At 42.5% G+C, this 19,111-nt stretch overlaps 4 protein-coding genes across 5 annotated transcripts in view; 2 read left to right on the top strand and 2 right to left on the bottom strand.

Annotated features, from left to right (window-relative positions):
• The window catches only part of LOC116162927, a 318,902-nt gene that overhangs the window by 281,051 nt on the left and 18,740 nt on the right, over positions 1–19,111 (top strand). The window lies entirely within an intron of this gene.
• Positions 384–1,206, bottom strand: LOC116179947 (ragulator complex protein LAMTOR2 homolog). Its single transcript, XM_031499766.1, has 2 exons — positions 892–1,206; positions 384–838 (listed from the first exon to the last, which is right to left on the bottom strand). Exons 1-2 carry the CDS (start codon positions 957–959, stop codon positions 529–531), a joined length of 378 nt encoding a protein of 125 aa, XP_031355626.1. The 5' UTR covers positions 960–1,206; the 3' UTR covers positions 384–528.
• Positions 1,260–9,697, top strand: LOC116179880 (DDB1- and CUL4-associated factor 11-like). 2 transcript variants are annotated; one of them, XM_031499755.1, is made up of 10 exons: positions 1,260–1,597; positions 1,647–1,749; positions 4,149–4,250; positions 4,302–4,461; positions 4,510–4,656; positions 5,163–5,344; positions 5,393–5,732; positions 5,784–5,939; positions 5,996–6,102; positions 9,018–9,697. In XM_031499755.1, exons 1-10 carry the CDS (start codon positions 1,464–1,466, stop codon positions 9,210–9,212), a joined length of 1,626 nt encoding a protein of 541 aa, XP_031355615.1. In that variant the 5' UTR covers positions 1,260–1,463; the 3' UTR covers positions 9,213–9,697. The 2 variants fall into 2 exon arrangements, with proteins under 2 accessions (XP_031355615.1, XP_031355616.1); XM_031499756.1 differs by having other exon boundaries at positions 1,261–1,588.
• Positions 9,991–18,168, bottom strand: LOC116179866 (titin-like). Its single transcript, XM_031499733.1, has 5 exons — positions 17,944–18,168; positions 17,715–17,893; positions 17,441–17,672; positions 15,172–17,394; positions 9,991–15,122 (listed from the first exon to the last, which is right to left on the bottom strand). Exons 1-5 carry the CDS (start codon positions 18,026–18,028, stop codon positions 10,084–10,086), a joined length of 7,758 nt encoding a protein of 2,585 aa, XP_031355593.1. The 5' UTR covers positions 18,029–18,168; the 3' UTR covers positions 9,991–10,083.

Raw genomic sequence — 19,111 nt, 5'->3', positions numbered from 1 at the left:
ACTATAAAGGCACCTTCTGTCTAGTTCACTATAAGTACTACCTAACGGATGTAGACCTAAAAGTTGACCCACTATGCAGAGGGTACAAGGAAGAAGAAGAAACTCCTCCTGCATATATTACAGGTCAAGACACAGGTTCCGTGAGGAAATGCAACCTTCCAGCAGGATTCTTCAAATCTTAAGGGAGATAGATTAAAGCTAGCTAGAGTTGATAGGAAACCACCTCCAACAATAAAATATCCATATAACTATATACTCTCTTTCCACTTCAGCCACAATGTGACATTCTTCAAAGTAATAAATGCAGGTAGGCGACTAACACATACGGTCAGTCAACTTGGTTCCTACCCAAACCCTACAAGCGACCAACAAAAACGGAAGAATATCACAGATGTAATTTAATTTGTATAAAATACATATTACTAGAACAAAATCAGTGGATGTGAATAAAGTAATAGATAACACAAGAAGATCTAGTGCTTAATTACAAACTAACAATACAAATTGATTAAAATATAAACTAAACAGTTAGGACAACGTAATTTGTTTCAAAGGGCCCTCTAAATACAAAGCAAGAGCATTGGCCTTCTCCTTCAGCATTCCAAATCCGACGGTATTTCTAGCATAGAGGCAAAGCAACACGTGCGCAACTTGCGTGATCGCGATTCTACCCTCCATACACTCCATGAGAATCATTTGTGGTCGATCTTCCCTAAACGCATTTCGACAATTCTTTTCGTAGGCGCACCAAATGTTGCTGGCGATCGCGGCGGTGACCCGCGCACTTTTGTCGTCGTAGCCACTGTAAGCTAGTAGGGTGCCTTCTTGGTTTAACAATCTGAAAGGACGACGTTAGTGGTAAGATTCGTAGGGGCGGAGTGTTATTGTTACAGGGTGTTCTCGATTCCTCCAGTATTCGCTTGGCTTAACACCTGAGTTAAAACTTTCGGTTTTAGCATTTTGTGCTCACTTTTTGTGTAATTCTGAAAATAGTGACTAACTAAAGATAACCTCACAATTATAATCTATAAAGGTGAAGTCACACACAAGGTGATTGCAGTGAAAGATTTTATGGAATCTTGCAGATACTCAGCTGAAAGTTTTAAACAGGTCAGAGAGTTGTTAACTAGAGTGAATTAATTTTGTATACAAACAGCAGAACATAATGTTTAATAATTTAATTCTCGGGAAGATTAATTGACGTAAGTTTTGACCATCACTGTATATAGGTGTTTTTGTTTATGAAATGAAGGACCGCACATGCGCCTTCTGTCTATTGTCATCAATTTTCTTCATTTCTGTAACAATTGTGTAATTTTCCAAAATTTTCATCTAATCCCCCCACATGTAATATTAATCATTAATCATCTACAAGATACACATAGGACGTTCACAAAAAAATAAAATGTTTAGCAAATAGCGTCGAAAACGTATAGTTTCCTCCAAAGTCATTCGCGAGCCTTATGGGATCAAATAATTCGAGATCAAGAAGGATGGTCGACGAAGAAAGCAGACACCAGTCCGGTTCGGAAGATGAGTCTGATCAGGAGCTCGACTACGCCGCTATCTTGCAAAGTCTAATTAATAGGTATACAAAGTACGATTCTTGACTTTCTTACGAGACATGCTCTATTTATCTTTTTTAGTGGTTCCGTTCATATTATTACGTCGCATTACGACGATGAAGACCAGTATTATGGGCCGCCTCTACCTAAAATCAAGCATAAGCCGAATACCGAGGATCTGAAGGTAAGGCACGGCAGTAGATGAATATTGTTTTATTATTTCTTAGAGCATAAAGGTATTTTGCAAAATAGTTGCTTATTTTTCACCTTTGCAATTACATCTTGTGCAGATACACTGCAACAGTGCTGAGCAGAACAGGGGGCGGCCACAGGATGCATGAATTAAATCGGAATTTCCCCCTTGCTAATAAAATATACCCTGCTCTGCCAATTTCAGGGTCACTCGAGTAGACCACTACACCAAATTTGAGTAAAACAAAAGAAGGAATGGTCCTATATACGTCACCTTTGTTTCTTTTCCTCTTCAACAGCCTCACGCCTTCATATCGTGTGTCATTTACTTATGTTTTCTTTACATCTTCATATTTGCTTCAAACCTCCTTCACTAAACTACCTGCAAGCACATGTTTAGCTAGCTCATTGAAACGAAGGTAAATATTAACAAAATCTGGTACAAAATGATTATGTATCGTTGTAATTACAGATGTAATGGTGGCTCCCCTTAATTGATACTGGGAAAGTCTGCACATAAACTATAAAACTCCCTTCATAAACTACACTTCCTTAAGCCGAATGAAACATTGACTTTAAACAGTGTGCTAAAAATCCCTCAAAGAACTCGCTAACTTTCTTTTACAAAATTTTACAACTGGCACTGTTCACATCTTCCTTTGCTATTTAAAACATTCTCCCCTTTCTCAGTGTCCGCGTCCTTGAAATTAAACACCTGTGTTTTTTTATTAGCGAAACCTGCTTATCTTGAAACTAATTAGCTTAAGTAGCGATAACAAATTTCTGATCGCAGCGACCGGAGATAACATGAGATAAACTTTAACAAAACATTTCACGCAAATATATCCATGTTCCATGAACGATAAAATAAAATCAAAATACAACGCGATTATTTAAACAAAGTTAAGCGTTAATAAATCGAATAGAGAACAATGGTCCCAAACTGGATAAATATGATCGAATTGTGTTAATTCTAAATTAGCAACCGCATTTAACGTTCCAAATAATTGAAATTACACAACCAACATTATTATTGTATCACATTCACTCGCTTTAGATGGAGAAGGTAGGTCTAACATTTTCCTCCTATTTCATAATTTTCCACGAATCGCATTCATGTTATCTTCCCCCTCTCGTCTAAACTAGAAAAAATCGAAGGCATTCTGAGATCGCGACGGGATATTTTGGAAGAACATATCTCTGGAGGGTATGAAATATCCCCCCGGAGAAAAACCTGAGACGGGATGTAGACGTTTTGGGAGAGAACGTAGCACCGGGTCGTCTGGGAGTATGGATTACCTCCCAAAAATTATAAAATGGTGACTTTCAGCTGCCCCCATTTTACAATCTCCTGGGGTGTGTTCCATACCCCCTGGACCCTAAACGTTTACAGCCCTCCATGTTCTCATGGTAATTCTTAAAGAATTGATTTTCCTTGTTTCTCGATTCTCCCAGAAAAGGACCTTCATGGGCGTGCTCATTGTGTCACTCGATGCTGCCTCTGATACTGCTGGTAACGAAACGTAATGAATTACTTATTATTATGGTAATAAACCTGTAGATGGCGCTACCATTGAAGGCTAACCTCGCCGACTCGCTGCTTCAAATCTTTTAACTACAAGTTCGCCTCTGCCTCTCTCAGATTCACAGCGATTAATTCCTCTTGTAAATGCCGGACGCTATTATTGGATGCCGTCTCTCTCAAGGACTTCTTGATCTCTTCCAATTCGTGAATACGCGTCCGTATCTCTCGCTGCTGCAACTGTTCTTGGTTCAGTCAGACCTCCTCGCGAAGTGTGCTGTGTAACGATTTGATCAAATCAGCTAATGAAAAAAATTGATTATATCGACTTACGCCCTCTTCTATCATTAGAGACAGAGATCGAATCTTCTCATTGGCAAGAAAGCGAGATGGTGGGTCGTCTCGATATGCGTATGTCTTAGCGCGCCCCACTCCCTTTGCAGCACGAACGTCATCTCCAACTCGCAGCAGCCGCCTCGTTTTTCGTTGATTCCAATAGGAACACCACTTCCACCATAAAATAATCTCATTCCTAGTAATTTTAAAACACCCTGCATCTACAAACAGCGATAACTACACGTGCGTTAAATAAATTTCGTTCGATAAAACTTCTTATCGCAAACGACCAGATGTTCCTACATTTTAACGCGAATCTAGAGGACTGAATCTCCAGATCCCATCCCATCCCAGCCTGTATAATCAAGATGTGTTTAATCCTAAATACTGTTCTTATTATTTTATTGTCATTGTTTGTGTATTTTTATTGACAGAATCTATACTGTAGATTGCGGTAATCAAATTCCAATAAATATTACAATTATTATTATTACTACTACTACTACGTATGCCTAACTCTCTTATCTTTTTAGGCGAGTGAATTTGCACAGCTAACCAAACAGGCTTCCGGTTTAGGATTATCGAAACGGAAAATGCCTCAGAATAGTATCGGCGCGATGCTGTTAAATAGAGAAGTACAGTAAAGTTTGCACCGCCATCTTTGACTAACAGTGGTACTTTTTCAGAGGGGAATGTGTACATATAGTAGTTTCTCGTATGCCAATAAATGTAAAATAGCGAATCGTTACTTACCGAATAAGATGACTGTCCTCGACCGTTACGCCGGTAAGGCGTTCTGTGGAATATATTCGAAAGACGGAGAGTACTTCATTACCGCATCGCAAGGTAACTACAAGCGCGCTTGCCGCAAGTAACCAGATCGTATTTTTCCAGATCGTCAAATACGTTTGTACAAATCCGGTGATAATTCGTACAAGTGCACGAACTCATTCTTTGCGCGCGATGTTGGATGGAGTATTATTGATGTCGCCTTCAGTCCAGATCGAGAGCATTTTGTTTATTCTACGTGGTCTTCGTCATGTAAGTATGGTTAATGGCGCGTGTACTAAACGATTGCCTCATTTATGATCTACGATCTAAAAAGCGCCATTGCTAATTTATTTAAATAATGTGAAAATATTGTTAATTGTTTGGGCACAGCTGATCATTTACACACGACATAAATTTATTCGACAAAAATCAATGCTGCAAAAAAGAAAGGCACTCAGGGCCTACTGACAATATACCACGCACATGCGATCGATTGAAACATTAAAATTGAAAGAAAATTACCTAACATCTGGTCATAACAGTGATTTTCTTTAACAGTCGCACAAAAACACCAACTGATGTTGCCTCAGAATCGTCATTTCTTTAGTGTCACTTGATTTTTGATTTAAACAATCCAGCTTTACCTAACCAAAACTATGCCACAAGCGAGAGCGGCATCTCGCCCCATCCACCAATTGCGTCTAGTGGGGCAACCGTTTAGTATACAAACGTGCGCTTTCCCATTCAAATTTGGTCATGAGAATTACCTACCGTAGTGCACCAATGCTCCGTGTTGGGAGATTCCGATCATCAAGAACCCTTGTGCCTTGTAAATACCGGTCGCCGTTTCTGCGTTTTCTCAGTAATATTCTCGTCGGACGGAAAGGAGATCCTCGGAGGTGCAAACGATGGTTATATTTACGTTTACGATAGATTAAGCAATAGACGTTCGCTTAGAGTAAGTTTTCTCGCATTACTAAACGGTAAATGTTATACAAATGAGTAGATACGTGCCCACGAGTATGATGTTAATAGTGTCGCTTTCGCTGACGATACCTCCCACATTATATACAGTGGAGGCGATGACGGTTTAATAAAAGTTTGGGACAGGCGCACCTTAACCGAGGCGAATCCGAAGCCGGTCGGTGTTCTGGCGGGACACAGAGATGGTATAACGTTTATCGATTCGAGAGGCGATGGCAGGCATCTCATATCGAATAGTAAGGATCAGAGCATAAAGCTGTGGGACGTACGAGTCTTTTCCGCGCAAAGCGCCGCCGAAAATACTCTCAGAGCCGTGCACGACCAGACTTGGGATTATCGCTGGCAGGAAGTTCCAAAAAAATGTAACGTCAACATTATTTTTTTACTGACCGTTTAAGGCAAGTTCGTTTTAGTGTATAGCTCAAAGAATAAGTTAGAAGGCGATACGTCGATCATGACGTATAAAGGACACGTGGTTATTAAAACTTTGGTAAGGTGTAGATTTTCGCCTGTAGATACGACGGGACAGCGGTATATTTATACGGGTTGTGGTGTTGGACGTGTTGTTAGTAAGTGCTTGTTAACATTGATGATCAGCTAAAGTGAACGAGTGAATTTGTTCCAGTTTATGATGCTTTAACTGGAAAAATCAAAGGAGAGCTAAGTGGACATAACGCATGCGTACGCGATGTCGCTTGGCACCCTTACAAGAATGAAATAATGAGTTCTTCGGTAAGTAGACTATGTACGGGTGCACAAAAACCACAAATAAAACTTCTTAACCAAATGTGTTTCTGCACCACCTGAAGTTTATTTGTGAAATATTCAGAATACACGAGCATATCTGGAAAGATTACTCAATTTCAATGTTAGCGTGATTTTGAATTAAAACGTTTTTAGTTCCCATGAGTAAGAGTGATAAAAATTCCAAGAAATTATTTCAAACTGAATACATTTATTAGAATTAGACAATTAATCAAACAAATTCTTACAGTTACTAAAAAAAAACAAAAGCCTAGCTAAACTCAAAAAGTTATCCCTACTGGCCAGATAATTAATTATTTTAGTAAATAGCCTGCAGATTTGGTTCGTGGTTCGGTGTCCCGCTCACTTCTTCTAAAGAGTGGTGTGAGGCGCGAATATTTCCCATAAATTCTCGAGAACATTCTTCCGAAGTTTCCAGTTTATACTGGTTTTTAGTCGAGCAACTCTCGATTTCACGAATTTACGCTAATGATACGTGCAGTAGTTCTCCTTGAGAAAGTTCTTCATTATTTACGCATCAAATTTTGAGACCCCCACCGTGGAATTTCCTGCATTTTTTTATTTTTATGAAGTTTTGGATGCCCATTCTTATTTTCGAGTGAGAGTTTTCTTTAAGCAATCTGCATTCTTAGAGGTCCGTTAATTTGGCCCCCCCACTGAGAGATTTGATAGTCGTATTATTTTAAAATGAATGCGCTCGTTATGCGCTCATATGCGCCACCGATAATAACTCTTGCGCCATTATCGTTTTTTAGAAATCCGAAAAAACATTTGGGGGGGCCAAGTGAACGTAGCCCCCCCCCCCCAGTACGTATTTTGTCCCTTGTAACTAGGTCACCTGATACATTTGGTTATGCGCTCAATTGCGCCACTTGAATTAAAGCTAGCGCCATTACGGTTAAGCCGTGACAAATTTTCAAAAAGCGGGGGGCCAACTTAACGTTTTTAAAAGTTACTTTTTTTTAACATCTTTTCATACGAAATTGTACTCTCAGGTATGCGCTGAAATGCGCCGTAAAAATATATCTTTGCGCCATTCTTGTTTTTTGGTTATCCTTAAATATATTTGGGAGGGACCAAGTGAACGGAACCCCCCATAACGCACTTTGCTACCGGTATTTGTGCCACTCGATACATCTGGTTATGCGCACAATTGCGCCACTTGAATTAAAGCTAGCGCCATTACGTTTAAGCCATAAAAAATTTTTAAAAATTGGGGGGCTAACTTAACATTTTCATCAAACTACCATCTTCATCCGCCATTTCTTTTCTTAAAGTCAAAATAACTTAAAAACCATAAATGGTAGATATCGACATGTGGATATCAAAAGAACCGAAATTTCACGTAGAATCCAAAAATGTAATGGAAACTAGGGGTTGCCACTTAAAATAACGAAGTTACTAGCCACTTCCGGTATTTCCGGAAGTGCGTCCATTTTGAAAATATGTTACATCGATTCGGCCTTCGGAGTAACTCCTAAGTACAGATTTTTAAAAACCTACCTATTTTACTTTCCCAGAAACGTTTAACTAAAACTCTCAAAAAAACACCCTGTATAGTGTTTCTGAAACACTATAGTGGCGCAAAGATTTATGTTTACGGCGCATTTTAGCGCATGATGAAAGGTACGATGTAGTAGGAAAAACATGTTAAAAAACATAACTTTTGAAACCCGCTAAGTTAGACCCTCCAGTTTTTAAAAAATTTTTATGGCTTAACCGTAATGGCGCTAGCTTTAATTCAAGAGGCGCAATTGCAATTGAGCGCATAACCATACGTATCAGGTGACCTAGTTACAAGGGTCAAAATACGTACGGGGGGGGGGGCTACGTTCACTCCCCCCCCCCCAATGTTTTTTCGGATTTCTAAAAAACGATAATGGCGCAAGAGTTATTATCGGTGGCGCATATGAGCGCATTCATTTCAAAATAATACGACTATCAAATCTCTCAGTGGGGGGGGGGGACCAAGTTAACGGACCCCATTCTTAGAGTTTGTAAGGTGCAGTATTTGTTATGTCATATGAAGTGAGACTGGAAAGTTTTTATTTTCTATGTATACTAAAAAAACAATTTCAAACTGTTTTATTGTTTTTAAAAACATAACTTTAATAAAAAATTGATCCGATCTTTGGCTTATTGTAATAAGGGTAGAATAAATAGCCTGAAGATGAATATTGCCGAATATTCTCGAAAATTCAGAACGATAAATAAATTATGAGAATTTTACAATACACCTTTAAAACAGATCTCACTTAGTGTTGTTGGGGAATATAACTGTAGAACTCATCAAACATCTCGATTTTCATCCAAACAGTTCAAGGTTTACTCATAAACAATTGTGAGCATTTGAGACAAACCGCAAGCAAAAGAAAAACAACAAGCAGCAATTTTTAAAACGATATGTTGTTTCTTTGGATAATTTTCGATTTACCACGAAATTTTCTGTACTTAGTTTACCACTCCGGTTAATTTATTTATATTTTACATCACATCCTTTACTTATAACGACAGTTTTTAATTTACAGCCACAGTTAAACCTTCAATAATTTCGACTTTACAATCTGCCCTTAAACATAAAGGACCCCCTAGCTTGATCAATTTTATACGGTCATGAGCGTATGTGTGTAACGTTCACGCAGCACCTTATACCGATCATCCTTTGACCTAATATAATCTCATGATAAAAATAATTTTATCCTCTTTAATTTTGACAGTTCCTTCATAAACTCGATTTTAAGGGAAAAGTCTTTTTACGAAAGTTTATTTTGTGGTTTTTGGTTCAAGCCTTTCAATGTCTATTAATCAGCATGTTACTTTTTGGGGAAAGTTGTTAATGGGACCAATGATTGAGCTTTATTTTAATGAGAAATATATTTCAGTGGGATTCTATAGTAGGACGGTGGAGATATGTCGGCAAAGAAATTTCCCCATTTGTCCGAAGGGAGTCCGAAGACTTGTCCCTTAATAAGGAGACAACACACCAACCGCAATCTCTTAGGAGAAGTTTGAGAATTGCTTTAAAGCGTCAGCGAGAGGACCCCGACAGCCGTACATCGCCAAGCAACACGGATTAATTATATTTTTTAAAAAAATGGATACATTAAGCGATTATTTAATTTAATAAATATGCATTTATGGTTATGGTACGGCTGATTTCATCTTACACTTCGGACAGATCGAGAACTTTTTTGTTGTTAGTTTTATTTTTGCCCCTGATGAAATTGCGGTAACTTGAAGTCGGCCTGTAAATTAGATAGATATATATCGTTAACTATTGTGATTATAGTTGTGATAATTTACAAATACGTCATAACTTAAGTTATCACATAAGGAAATCTTGTAACTTCCACATTTATAATAGCAGCCGCTTTACTCCGTTTTGAATACAGTTTCAAATACAAACGATGACGTACGATTAAGTCCCCAAGGTTAATCATTTACTTGTTATTTTATTCGATCTCCCCTGAGTTGTGAATCTGCTTTAATTTTGTTTTTGTACAGTGTTTTCTTTGGTTTTTCGTTTCAAGAAAAAATAAACGTTTCTTAGCCCCTCACAAAATTATTATTTTTATTTATTTCGTAACATAACGGAAAAGGTCCCAAAATAGAAGGATTTATAGTCGGAGTAGGTTATGGAAAGGTGCTTGGTGCACCTTCATGGATTGATTTTAATGTTCGTCCCCCATCTACCATTACTTGCTTGAGCTTTCAGGAAATGTTGAAAGGTGGCACCGAAATGAACTATTTTGGGTTTTGAAATGATCGCTCATGTTGAGATTTAAAAAGTAATGCTTAAATTGGCAATTCAATATTCTTTAAATTACAAAAAAACATTGTTGGTTGCATAACAATTAACAAAATAATAACTTACATATCTTCTTCATCTTTTTTTACTTACTTTATACAATTATTATGTCTAATAACCTCGAAAAATTTACTAAATCCCTACCCCATCCATTGAAATCCCGCGACGTCATCATCATTTAACTCGTCGGCTTCTAACAGAATAGATTCCTCGTCAAAATTTGGCAATTCGTGTTCTTCTACGGGTAGATCGTACCCCATGTCCGAGTCGGTTTCGGGTAATGCGCGCCTCGGACTTCTCCGTTGCGCGAAAGGCGATCGTACAAATTCTCGCCCCGGCGACCCATAATAAACTGGCCGGGGCAACTCGTAATTGGGCGGCGTTTTGGGTCTTTGTACGTTCGGTTTTTTCTCGAGCGGTTCGGGAGACGAGTAGAACCTCGGTGGACTCGTGTAGCCAATTCTTTCGCTGTACGGGTCGTATGCGTATTTTTCGGGCATCGGCACCGGTGCCAGTTTCGGCGGGGACTCGAAGTTGAGACTGTGCTGCTTAACCTCGTACCTCGGTTTAGGTTCGGGTTGTACTACTTGCTCGTCGCGGGTTTCATAAACCGTGCGAACCCCGGGCCGTTTGGATTGCCTAAGAGGTACTCGCTTGTTTTTCACTTGGAGAACTCTTGCCATCATCATCCTTTTCGGAACGTCGTAATGCTGAGGTGTATACCGATGCTCACGTAAAGACTGTGTGAACCCTTCGAACTCATCTGGTGATTGTGGGCTGTAAACTTCATAGAAATCTTCCAGTCGGGGAGGGGTTGGAGGTGTCATTGGACCGTCTTGCAGATCGAGATCCTCGAGCATTGCATCGTCCAGAAACTCTTCACCCTCATTGCTCTCGAAGATATTACGTACTGGCGTGCGTTGTCTGGGAGATGGCGTGCGCATTTTATGCGGCGACGGACTTCGCGATTTTTCTGGCGAAGGTGTTTTTGGTGATCTATACATCCAGACGTCCTCAGGTTCAATCTCCGAATCAATGTCATCCCATTCCGCTGCCGACGGCAACTCGGACCATTCGGGTAAAGAAAATCTTGGAATATCTCGTGGACGTGGCCTTGGAATGTGCGGATCTCCCACATCTTTAATCAGTTCTTCAATTCGGTCAAGCCATGCGTTACGTTGTTCTAGTACTGTCTCTTTTGTTACTTTTTCCTTCGATTTTTCCACCTTGGTGATGGAGGTAACTGTAGGAACTGGAATAACGTCTTCTTTTACTGGTATCTTGCGGGTGTCCCGTTTTGGTCGAGTTCCTGACGGAACCTTTCTGGCGCCAACAGCAGGACGCGCCGGGCGTGGTGTGGCTCTAGTTCCTTTCTTCATTGGTAACCTACTGCCGCTTTTCTTTGTCTGAATCTTTGCAGGTTCTTTCTGGGGCCCTTCCGATGTAGAAGGTATCACTCCTTCTTCTTCTTCCATTAGTAACTTACGAGCGTCTCTAGCTGCCTCACGCGCTAGTAATTTACCACCTGCCGTTGGTTTCTGCCATCTTGGAGGTGCTTGACGTCTTTGTGTTTGCGGGTGCGGTGGAAGACTTGTTGCACCGAAAGGAGAATCAGGTTCGTAATCATCTTCAATCAGCATTTCATCATCTAAAAGATCTGGCGCAGATGATATCTGCTCAAAAGTTCTTGGCGGAGTGTATGATAAGACTGGACTTAAAACCGGTGAAGGTTTTCCCAGAGGACTAGCACGTTTTACAGGAGACTGTCGAAGTCTCCTAGGTGGAGACGTGTACGATTGTGTCTGTGGAGGAGATGGGGGTAAACTGAACATTTCCTCGGGTGGCCTTTCCTCGAGCAAAACGTCGCGCAGTTCCGGTTTTAGCTTAACTCTAAACGGTGACTGCGATTTCGCTTCGGGTTTTGCTAAATGCGGTGGCGTCTTCCATCCATATAGACGACCTTGTGGTTGCAAGGGGGAAGGTAAATTTCTCGGTTCTTCCATATCAAGAATGCTGCGCGATGTTTCCCAAGTACCTCCCTTTGCCTGTCCCAACAGATCATCTGGATATCCTTCATCTGGCAATTCAGGTAAGTCTTTAAACCGGCTTTCTAACTCTTCCCGCATTTTTCTAAATCCGGTAGGATCATCAGCCTCGAACATTGTTGGTACGTGGAGAGGTTCCTCCATCAAGATTACGTTTTCCATTTTTTTTTCCAAGTTAGTCTTTCGGATTCGTCTGCGACGTTTGTTAGGAAGTTTGCCTGCCGATTCCACTCTTGACAAGAACGGCGTAATTTCGTCGGGATAGTCTTCAGAAATTTCTCTTAAAGTGTTTACTCTGGGAGCGGCTGATCGCCGTTGTATCCTGCGCTGTCTACCGCCTACGACCACGTCCGTATATTCTAGTGGTTCCTGTAAGCTCGCCGGTATGTTTGCGAGATACAGGCGCAAATGGAGATCTAATGGATCTTCTGGAGGAGATTCAGGTGGTTCCCTCTGAGGAGAACGGGGACGGGGAGGAGATTCAGCCAGCATATCATCTAATTGTAAGTCTTCATCAAGAGTTTCATCATCGATTAGATCTAGCATTTCGATAGGTGCTTGATGAGTGCGTGGCTGATGAGATTCTTCACGGGCAACGATCGGGGGTGGTTTTGGGGTGTACGCCGCTCTCATTTCAGCCCTTTCCAAGTCGGTTAGTTGAGGAGGTGAAAGCTGGAGATCTGGAAGAATTTCCTCTTCCAAAATGTCTCGCTTATATTTCGGTAGCCGTACATTTTCCGCTCTGCCAGGTAATAAACCTGAATTGGTTTTCATGCGTACAGGGGAATCCCACGAAGGAACATTCGCAGTTGGCCTTATAGGTGAAGGTAGATCTCGGGGCGGTGTCCAGTCCATTGTTGTATATTCCCGACGCATCTGCGCGGTTGGAATTGTCGACCCCATCAGATCGTCAGGGTACTGAACATCAATGTCGGGCAAATCTGCATGTTTCCGTTCGATTTCTTCAACCACGTATCTCACACCAGTCGGGTCTTCAGCTTCGAACATGTTCGGAACTTTTACAGGACTTTCACCAATTTCGTCCAACGCAGGTCTGCTTATTTTAATTTTTTTCATTCGTTTAGTAAAATTCTTTTTAGAAGATTCTACCTTGGATAGAAATACAACTTCATCTTCGGGATAATCGTCCGGAATCTCTCTAACAGAGTGCACCCTAGGCTTTTGAGAGTGACGTTTCACTGATACTTTCCTGTTTCCTACCACTACGGGCATTGACGCTCTGCTATAATACGGCGGCGCCTCACTTCTATGAACACGAAGCCTGAATGCCAATGGTGATTCTGGCGGACTTTCCGGAGTTTGAGGGCGCGGTCGTGGTGGGGATGGTGTTTTAGGGGAGGCGACTGGACTCGCGTACATCATTTCCTCGGGTTCTTGCTCTTCGTCTAAAATTAGTTCTTCTCGTACTCTCACCGGCGTCCTTGGGGGAGAATGTCGTAGTGGTTGAGGAAACTGGGATTTCATTTGAATCGCTTCTTCTGGTGAGATAGGCGGTGGAGAATATGCCATTTCTGATGGGTCTCCTTCTAATTGTAAAATGTCTCGTTTTTCCGCGGGTAGTCGAATATTTTCCGCCAAACCCGGCAACAATGGTGGTGGTCTCTTTGGAGGAGCTGTTCTAAGATGAGGAGGTGTTCTCCATCCAGGTAAAACTCTGGACTGAGGGGACATGGGCGGTGGTAAGTTTTTTGGAGGAGTTATATCCAATGGTGTTCTTCGTATTTGGTCTGCTGCATCATACCTACTACTCCCCATTAGATCTTCCGGATAGGGTAGATCCGGCAAATAACCTTCAACTTCACCCATATACGGTACCTCTATCGGACTCTCGGCTACATTTCCCAAGTGACATACGTTCATGTCGATCTTTCTTCGACGTCTCCTGATTTTTGATCGAGAATCTTCCACTCTTTGTAAAAATGGAATGTCAATATCATCATAAGCCTCCGATACCTCTCGTATGGCACGCACTCGCGGTCGTCTTGAGGCTCGAGTTGCTTTAGATCGTTCATATGGTTCATCTGGTCTTCGATATAAACGTGCCTTTAGAGTGATTGGAGATTCAGGCGAACTAATGGGACTTTCTATGCGTTCATCTTCTTTTTCAAAGAGACGTGTTGTTACCGCATCAAGGCGTTTAGGTGACCTTACAGACATTTTGGGAATCCTACGTTTTTGTGGTGGCGTTTTAGGGGAATCCGGACTTAATAATTCATCAAATAAATCAAGTGGCGCTTCTTCAGAAAATATATCATCTTCTCCTTCACAGACTGGTAACTGATAACCTTTCTCAGGTATGGGTTCAGGACTTGAAGGAAAATCAAAAGGTTCTTCAAAAATATCTGTATCCTCTGTCAGCAAATGCGAAATGCTCCATTCTGGTGGGACAAATGGTGGTGGCGTGCGTAGTGGACTTTCCGACATCGCCGTTGACTCCGGCCGAGTACTTGGTAAAGGGCTACGCGGGGAACGAGTTGCCTGCTGAGGTACTTCGGCCTGAAACTCTTGCTGGTATTCTCTGGGTGGGCTCCGAGGGAACTCGAACTGGGGAATAGCCGCCGTCAAAACATCAGTTTCATTATATCGTTGAGGACTTGGTGAAGGAGTGCGCGGGGTACGAGATACTTGCGGCGGCGAAGGACTTGGTGTTCGCCGTTTCATCCGTTGCAGCTTTGCAAATGTGAATGGTTTAGGTAAACCGTATTCATCGGGAAATTCGCTTGGCGATGCCGGCGATCCAGGACTGGTGGTGTAATACGGTGGCGTTTCAAATTGTAACCGATCTGGGCTTTGATATTCGGGAACTGTAAACGTAAATCCACGATCCTCGTCCTCAAAATATAGTCTTAAGGGTCTCTTGGGAATGGGGGATTTTCGAGGCGTTGTTATCGGAACTCCTGCATCAGCTGGACTCGTCGATTTCATCTGATAATAGTCTGCTTGTATATCGCGAAGCTGTCTAGATACATCTGCCCTTGTTGCACCTGGTGATCGTTCAGACACGTGCATTTCTTCGTATTCGTCTGCTTCCGGGAAGTCAATATCGTCCAAATATACACCCTCGGATAATGTTGGGAGCATAGCAGCTTCCTCGCCAGGAAAAGCTTCTATAACTAAATAAAATTTAATCATTGACTTTCTAATAAGATCCTATAAAGTCACCTGTGTTTTCTCTATTAAAGGTTTCGATTATGTCTTGCGCCGCAGGTGAGCTTCCAGACAGAAGAGGGGGGCGTGCTAATTCTAATTCTTGTGGTTCTTCGGATTCTTCAAACACTTCTTCAACTGGGCTTGTGTACGCAACCGTTGGTTCTTGGATTACGGGTTCGTTTTCTTGCTCCAAATCTCCCAGATCGTTCGAGGATAATCCGAGTGTTTCTAACAGGTCGGGAGGTTGCTGTAATTGGCGAACTGGCGAGGCTGGATAGGGCGAACTGACGAGGGGAATTTCTTCAATCACGTTGTCTGGCCGTTTTGGTGAAGGAGTTCGCAAGGGTAAGCTTGGGTCGTCTACGAACAAGATATCAACTTCTTTAGTAGGGGCAGTGCGTTTAGTTGGGAGCCGTGAAGTACGCGATCTAGATTTTTGACCAGGTTGGGGTATCCTGGATCCTTGCGATGGGCCCGTTCGACTAGGAATTCCTGTCGCCGAACCTCCTGCTCTTGGTATTCGCGATGCGCTTGGTATCCTACTGGTTCCACGCGGTAAAGGGATTCCTGTACGTTTTGGAGGTGGACGACGGATGCTCTTTGGTTCCTCTTTCTCAAATTCGTCCAGCATTTGATCAAATGCATCGAATTCGTCGGGTGGTGTACCTCGAACTACGCCCCAAGCTTCGCCCGGGCTTAAGGGGGGAGGTGAGAAAGCATTCTCCATGAAGCTAGGCGTATCTTCTAAAATTAGATCATCTCCCTCTTCGTCTAGAATCTGGGTGTAGTAGGGTTTTGGGGACCTAGTGGTTGGACTTGGTGTACCCGTTCGAGGTTGTATGCCAGGCGAACAAGGTGCAATTCCCCAAGTTTCACCTGGACTTAAAGCAGGAGGCGAGAAACCTCCTATAAAACTAGGCTCGTCTTCTAGAAATAAGTCTGCGCCTCCTTCCGGGAAAATTGGCGAAACGTAAGGTCTTTGGATCCTCGCGGGACTTGGTGGCCTTGCTGGACTTGGTGTCCTTGGTGGCCTTGCGGGACTTGGCGTCCCTGTTCTACTCATCGGTCGAGGGGAGCAAGGCCCGACTCCACAAGGTGATTTTGTTGGACTTGGCGTACCAGTTCGAATTGGTTGCCGTGGTGAAGAAGGTGCGGGACCAGGTTCCCCCTCTACTACATCCTCGTCAATGTAAGCGCCAGATGTACTTGCAAAGCCTGGACTTGAGGAGGGAGACGGAAAAGCACTCCCTACAACATCTTCTGGTCGAATTGGTGAAGCGTAGGGTTTTGGTGTCCTTGCGGGACTTGGCGTTCGCGTCATCGGCCGAGGAGAACAAGGATTGGCTGGGCAAGGGGATTTTATAGGACTTGGTGTACCTGTTCGGGTCTGTGGCCTCGGTGAAGCAGGACAAGGTTCTTCCTCCAATATACTGTCGTCAACATAAGCGCCAGATGTATGGGCAATTCCCCAAGTTTCACCCGGACTTAAAGGAGGAGGTGAAAATGGACCTCCTATAAAACTGGGTTCATCTTCTAGAAATAGGTCTCTGTGCCCTTCCGGTAGAATTGGAGAACAGTAAGGTGTTCTTGCGGGGCTGGACGAAGTGTACGGTTTCGGAGATCTCTGTGGAGTCTTTGGTAGTTTCGAATGAGGGCTTTGCCGGTCATCAATAAGACGATCAAATTCTTCCGAAATCATTTCCCTGTACGATTTCGGATATTTCGATGGACTTAAAGGCGGTGGGGAATAAAAATCTTCCACGAAACTAGGTTCTTGTTCGTCGAGAATGTCTTCAAATCCTTCTGGTAAAATGAGGGGTGAGGTCCCTTGAGCGCCATGTTTAGGGGTAAATCGCACCGCTGCGTTTCTACTGGGACTAGTATCTTCCGAGGAGGACCGTACTGACATTCCCAATTCATCCATTAATTCTTTAAATAAAGGGGATGGTGGAGTGCGATCTAAGACGGGAGGTTCTGTAACCCCTATTAAATTTGAACCCCAAGTTGGAGGCGTCCGTTCTCCTTCGCCCTCGCCCTTTGGTGGACTAGTAAAGGGAGGTGACGTCGACATTTTTGGCGATTTTGGAGGAACCGGACCTGAGTAACCGGGGGAATTAAATATAGTTCTTTGTTGAAATTTAAATTTAACGTGTTTGGAAGCCATTGACGGCTGGGATAGTGACTCATTGACTTGGGGCGATTGCGTGTGACCAATTTCGGTTGCACTGGATGGTCCTGTAATGGCATTTTTAAGATATTTGTGGCGATAAAAAACAAAAACCTCTCGGAAAAACTGCTTTTTCTGTTCTTTTCCAGCTGGATAGTGGTTCGTTAGAAATTGCATAGTAGGCATGAATGCCAAAGTTCGGTATAATTTGGGCTGCTGCATATTCCAGTAGATCTGCAGAGTATTCTGTGGTGTACGGCGGATTTTCTCCGCCAATTCCTTCTTCGGTACGTTTTTTATGGAATTGTTCCTCTGACTCCAAAAGTTCTTTGGCCACGTCATTTAACTAAAAAAATATTGTAAAGGGCGTAATAAGTAGGCTCTTCACCTTGTACTGTGGAAATTCATTGAGCTGTTGGTGGATATTTGGATTTTCCGCAAATGGCCCTATTAATTTATCACGTTGTAAAACGAAAAGTAAGAGCTTCAGGTAATCTGTCCTGAGACGAGTGTCTCCAACGCTCTCATCGCGAAGTTTCTGAATCCACGCTGCCGCAAGAACTCTGTCTGTGAGTAATGGGCCTTGTATATCGAAACAAATATAGATAGCTACGTACCATCCGGTTCGGTAAGATTCAGTACTAGAGGTTTAGCAAAACGAAGATAAAAATCAAAAGTGTCTTCTTTTACCGTTAGAGCCATCTACATCATTTTGAATACGTAACTGTATAGTAATTAACTTCTGTTATGCAAGTTAATTTTACCAAAATTTAGAAAAAAAAATGAAATGGACCTGAAAACTGACAAGTTTTTTTAATTTGACATGTTGCATGTGCACTGATGTTCATGAAATAAAAAAAAAAACTCAAACGCAGGAGGCCAAAGTATGCAGAATTCTTAACTCAATTTTCCAACATATAGAATATAAGTAGTCATATCAATGTTTATGTTTTCTGGATTACGATAGGAGAGTGGACAGCGTCCACGGGTACCTAGAGCCCTGGGTTTGGCTGTCTTGAGTTACTAAATTGTTTACAGTTTATCTTGGGGTTGCGACAGTTTTGGGCGGTGATGCTTCCGTGGCTTCTTGCAGTTGCCTCTCTGGCATCTGCTGATGTTAATGTGGTGATTGTACTGATGTACTCCCCATCTCAGGTTCGGTAGGGTTACTAACCCTCATTTTTAAAGAGGAAAACCCATAACCCAGCGTCGCCCCCTGGCGATTAGGTTAGCCTGGTCCTTTTCCTCAATGCCGAAAACTATCGGCCTCCCTGGAGGTTGATCCTTCACGGCTGTGGCAGCCGCCTAGGAAGGCAGTCTTCTTACACTACCTTTAAGTGCTAACCACCTCCTTCAAACGCTCATGGGAATGCTAGTTCTTGCAGGATATTCTTAGGATCTCGCCCGAGTACCTCCAACCCCTGAACGTGGGTGCGCCTTTTAGGGCGAACAGATGCTGGTCAAGAACTTTGGCCAGCTGATTTTGTCCCTTATCCGCTCGGTTAGCCGTTAGCCTACCCAGAGGGTTATTGGTATCTATAATCGCTACTTTGAGTTACCTTTCGGCAGCTTGCTTGTAGCTAATGCGCAGTGCTCGAGCCTTGCTGGCGTATGCCTTTGGTTGGGGCTGTGATCTGCCCTTCTTCTTCAGCAATTGGGTCAGCATTAACTTCAGTATCTTTTTCTCTTCACCTATCCGTTTGGCCGTCTGACTGGAGTTGGGTCTAGGAGCCTGATGCCTCTGGGCCAGGGTTGGGTCGCGGGAGGTGGATGTTTGGGGGCTGC

Source organism: Photinus pyralis, unplaced genomic scaffold (assembly GCF_008802855.1).
Source record: "Photinus pyralis isolate 1611_PpyrPB1 unplaced genomic scaffold, Ppyr1.3 Ppyr1.4_LG1, whole genome shotgun sequence".
Classification (NCBI taxonomy): Eukaryota; Metazoa; Arthropoda; class Insecta; order Coleoptera; family Lampyridae; genus Photinus; species Photinus pyralis.
Note: the sequence above shows the minus strand (reverse complement) of the source record. Positions and strands in the feature narration are given on the sequence as shown.

What these genes read in the sequence shown, in the direction of transcription:
- LOC116179866 (XM_031499733.1), bottom strand. Translation starts at nt 18,028, where the DNA reads ATGGCTCTAACGGTAAAAGAAGACACTTTTGATTTTTATCTTCGTTTT. An exon ending in GAATCTTACCGAACCGGATG is followed by an intron (nt 17,894 to 17,943) that starts GTACGTAGCTAT and finishes CATTACTCACAG; the next exon opens with ACAGAGTTCTTGCGGCAGCG. An exon ending in AAAAGCAGTTTTTCCGAGAG is followed by an intron (nt 17,395 to 17,440) that starts GTTTTTGTTTTT and finishes ATGCCATTACAG; the next exon opens with GACCATCCAGTGCAACCGAA.
- LOC116179947 (XM_031499766.1), bottom strand. Translation starts at nt 959, where the DNA reads ATGCTAAAACCGAAAGTTTTAACTCAGGTGTTAAGCCAAGCGAATACT. An exon ending in GGAGGAATCGAGAACACCCT is followed by an intron (nt 839 to 891) that starts GTAACAATAACA and finishes TCGTCCTTTCAG; the next exon opens with ATTGTTAAACCAAGAAGGCA.
- LOC116179880 (XM_031499755.1), top strand. Translation starts at nt 1,464, where the DNA reads ATGGGATCAAATAATTCGAGATCAAGAAGGATGGTCGACGAAGAAAGC. An exon ending in TTCTACGTGGTCTTCGTCAT is followed by an intron (nt 4,657 to 5,162) that starts GTAAGTATGGTT and finishes TACCTACCGTAG; the next exon opens with TGCACCAATGCTCCGTGTTG. An exon ending in GCAATAGACGTTCGCTTAGA is followed by an intron (nt 5,345 to 5,392) that starts GTAAGTTTTCTC and finishes ACAAATGAGTAG; the next exon opens with ATACGTGCCCACGAGTATGA.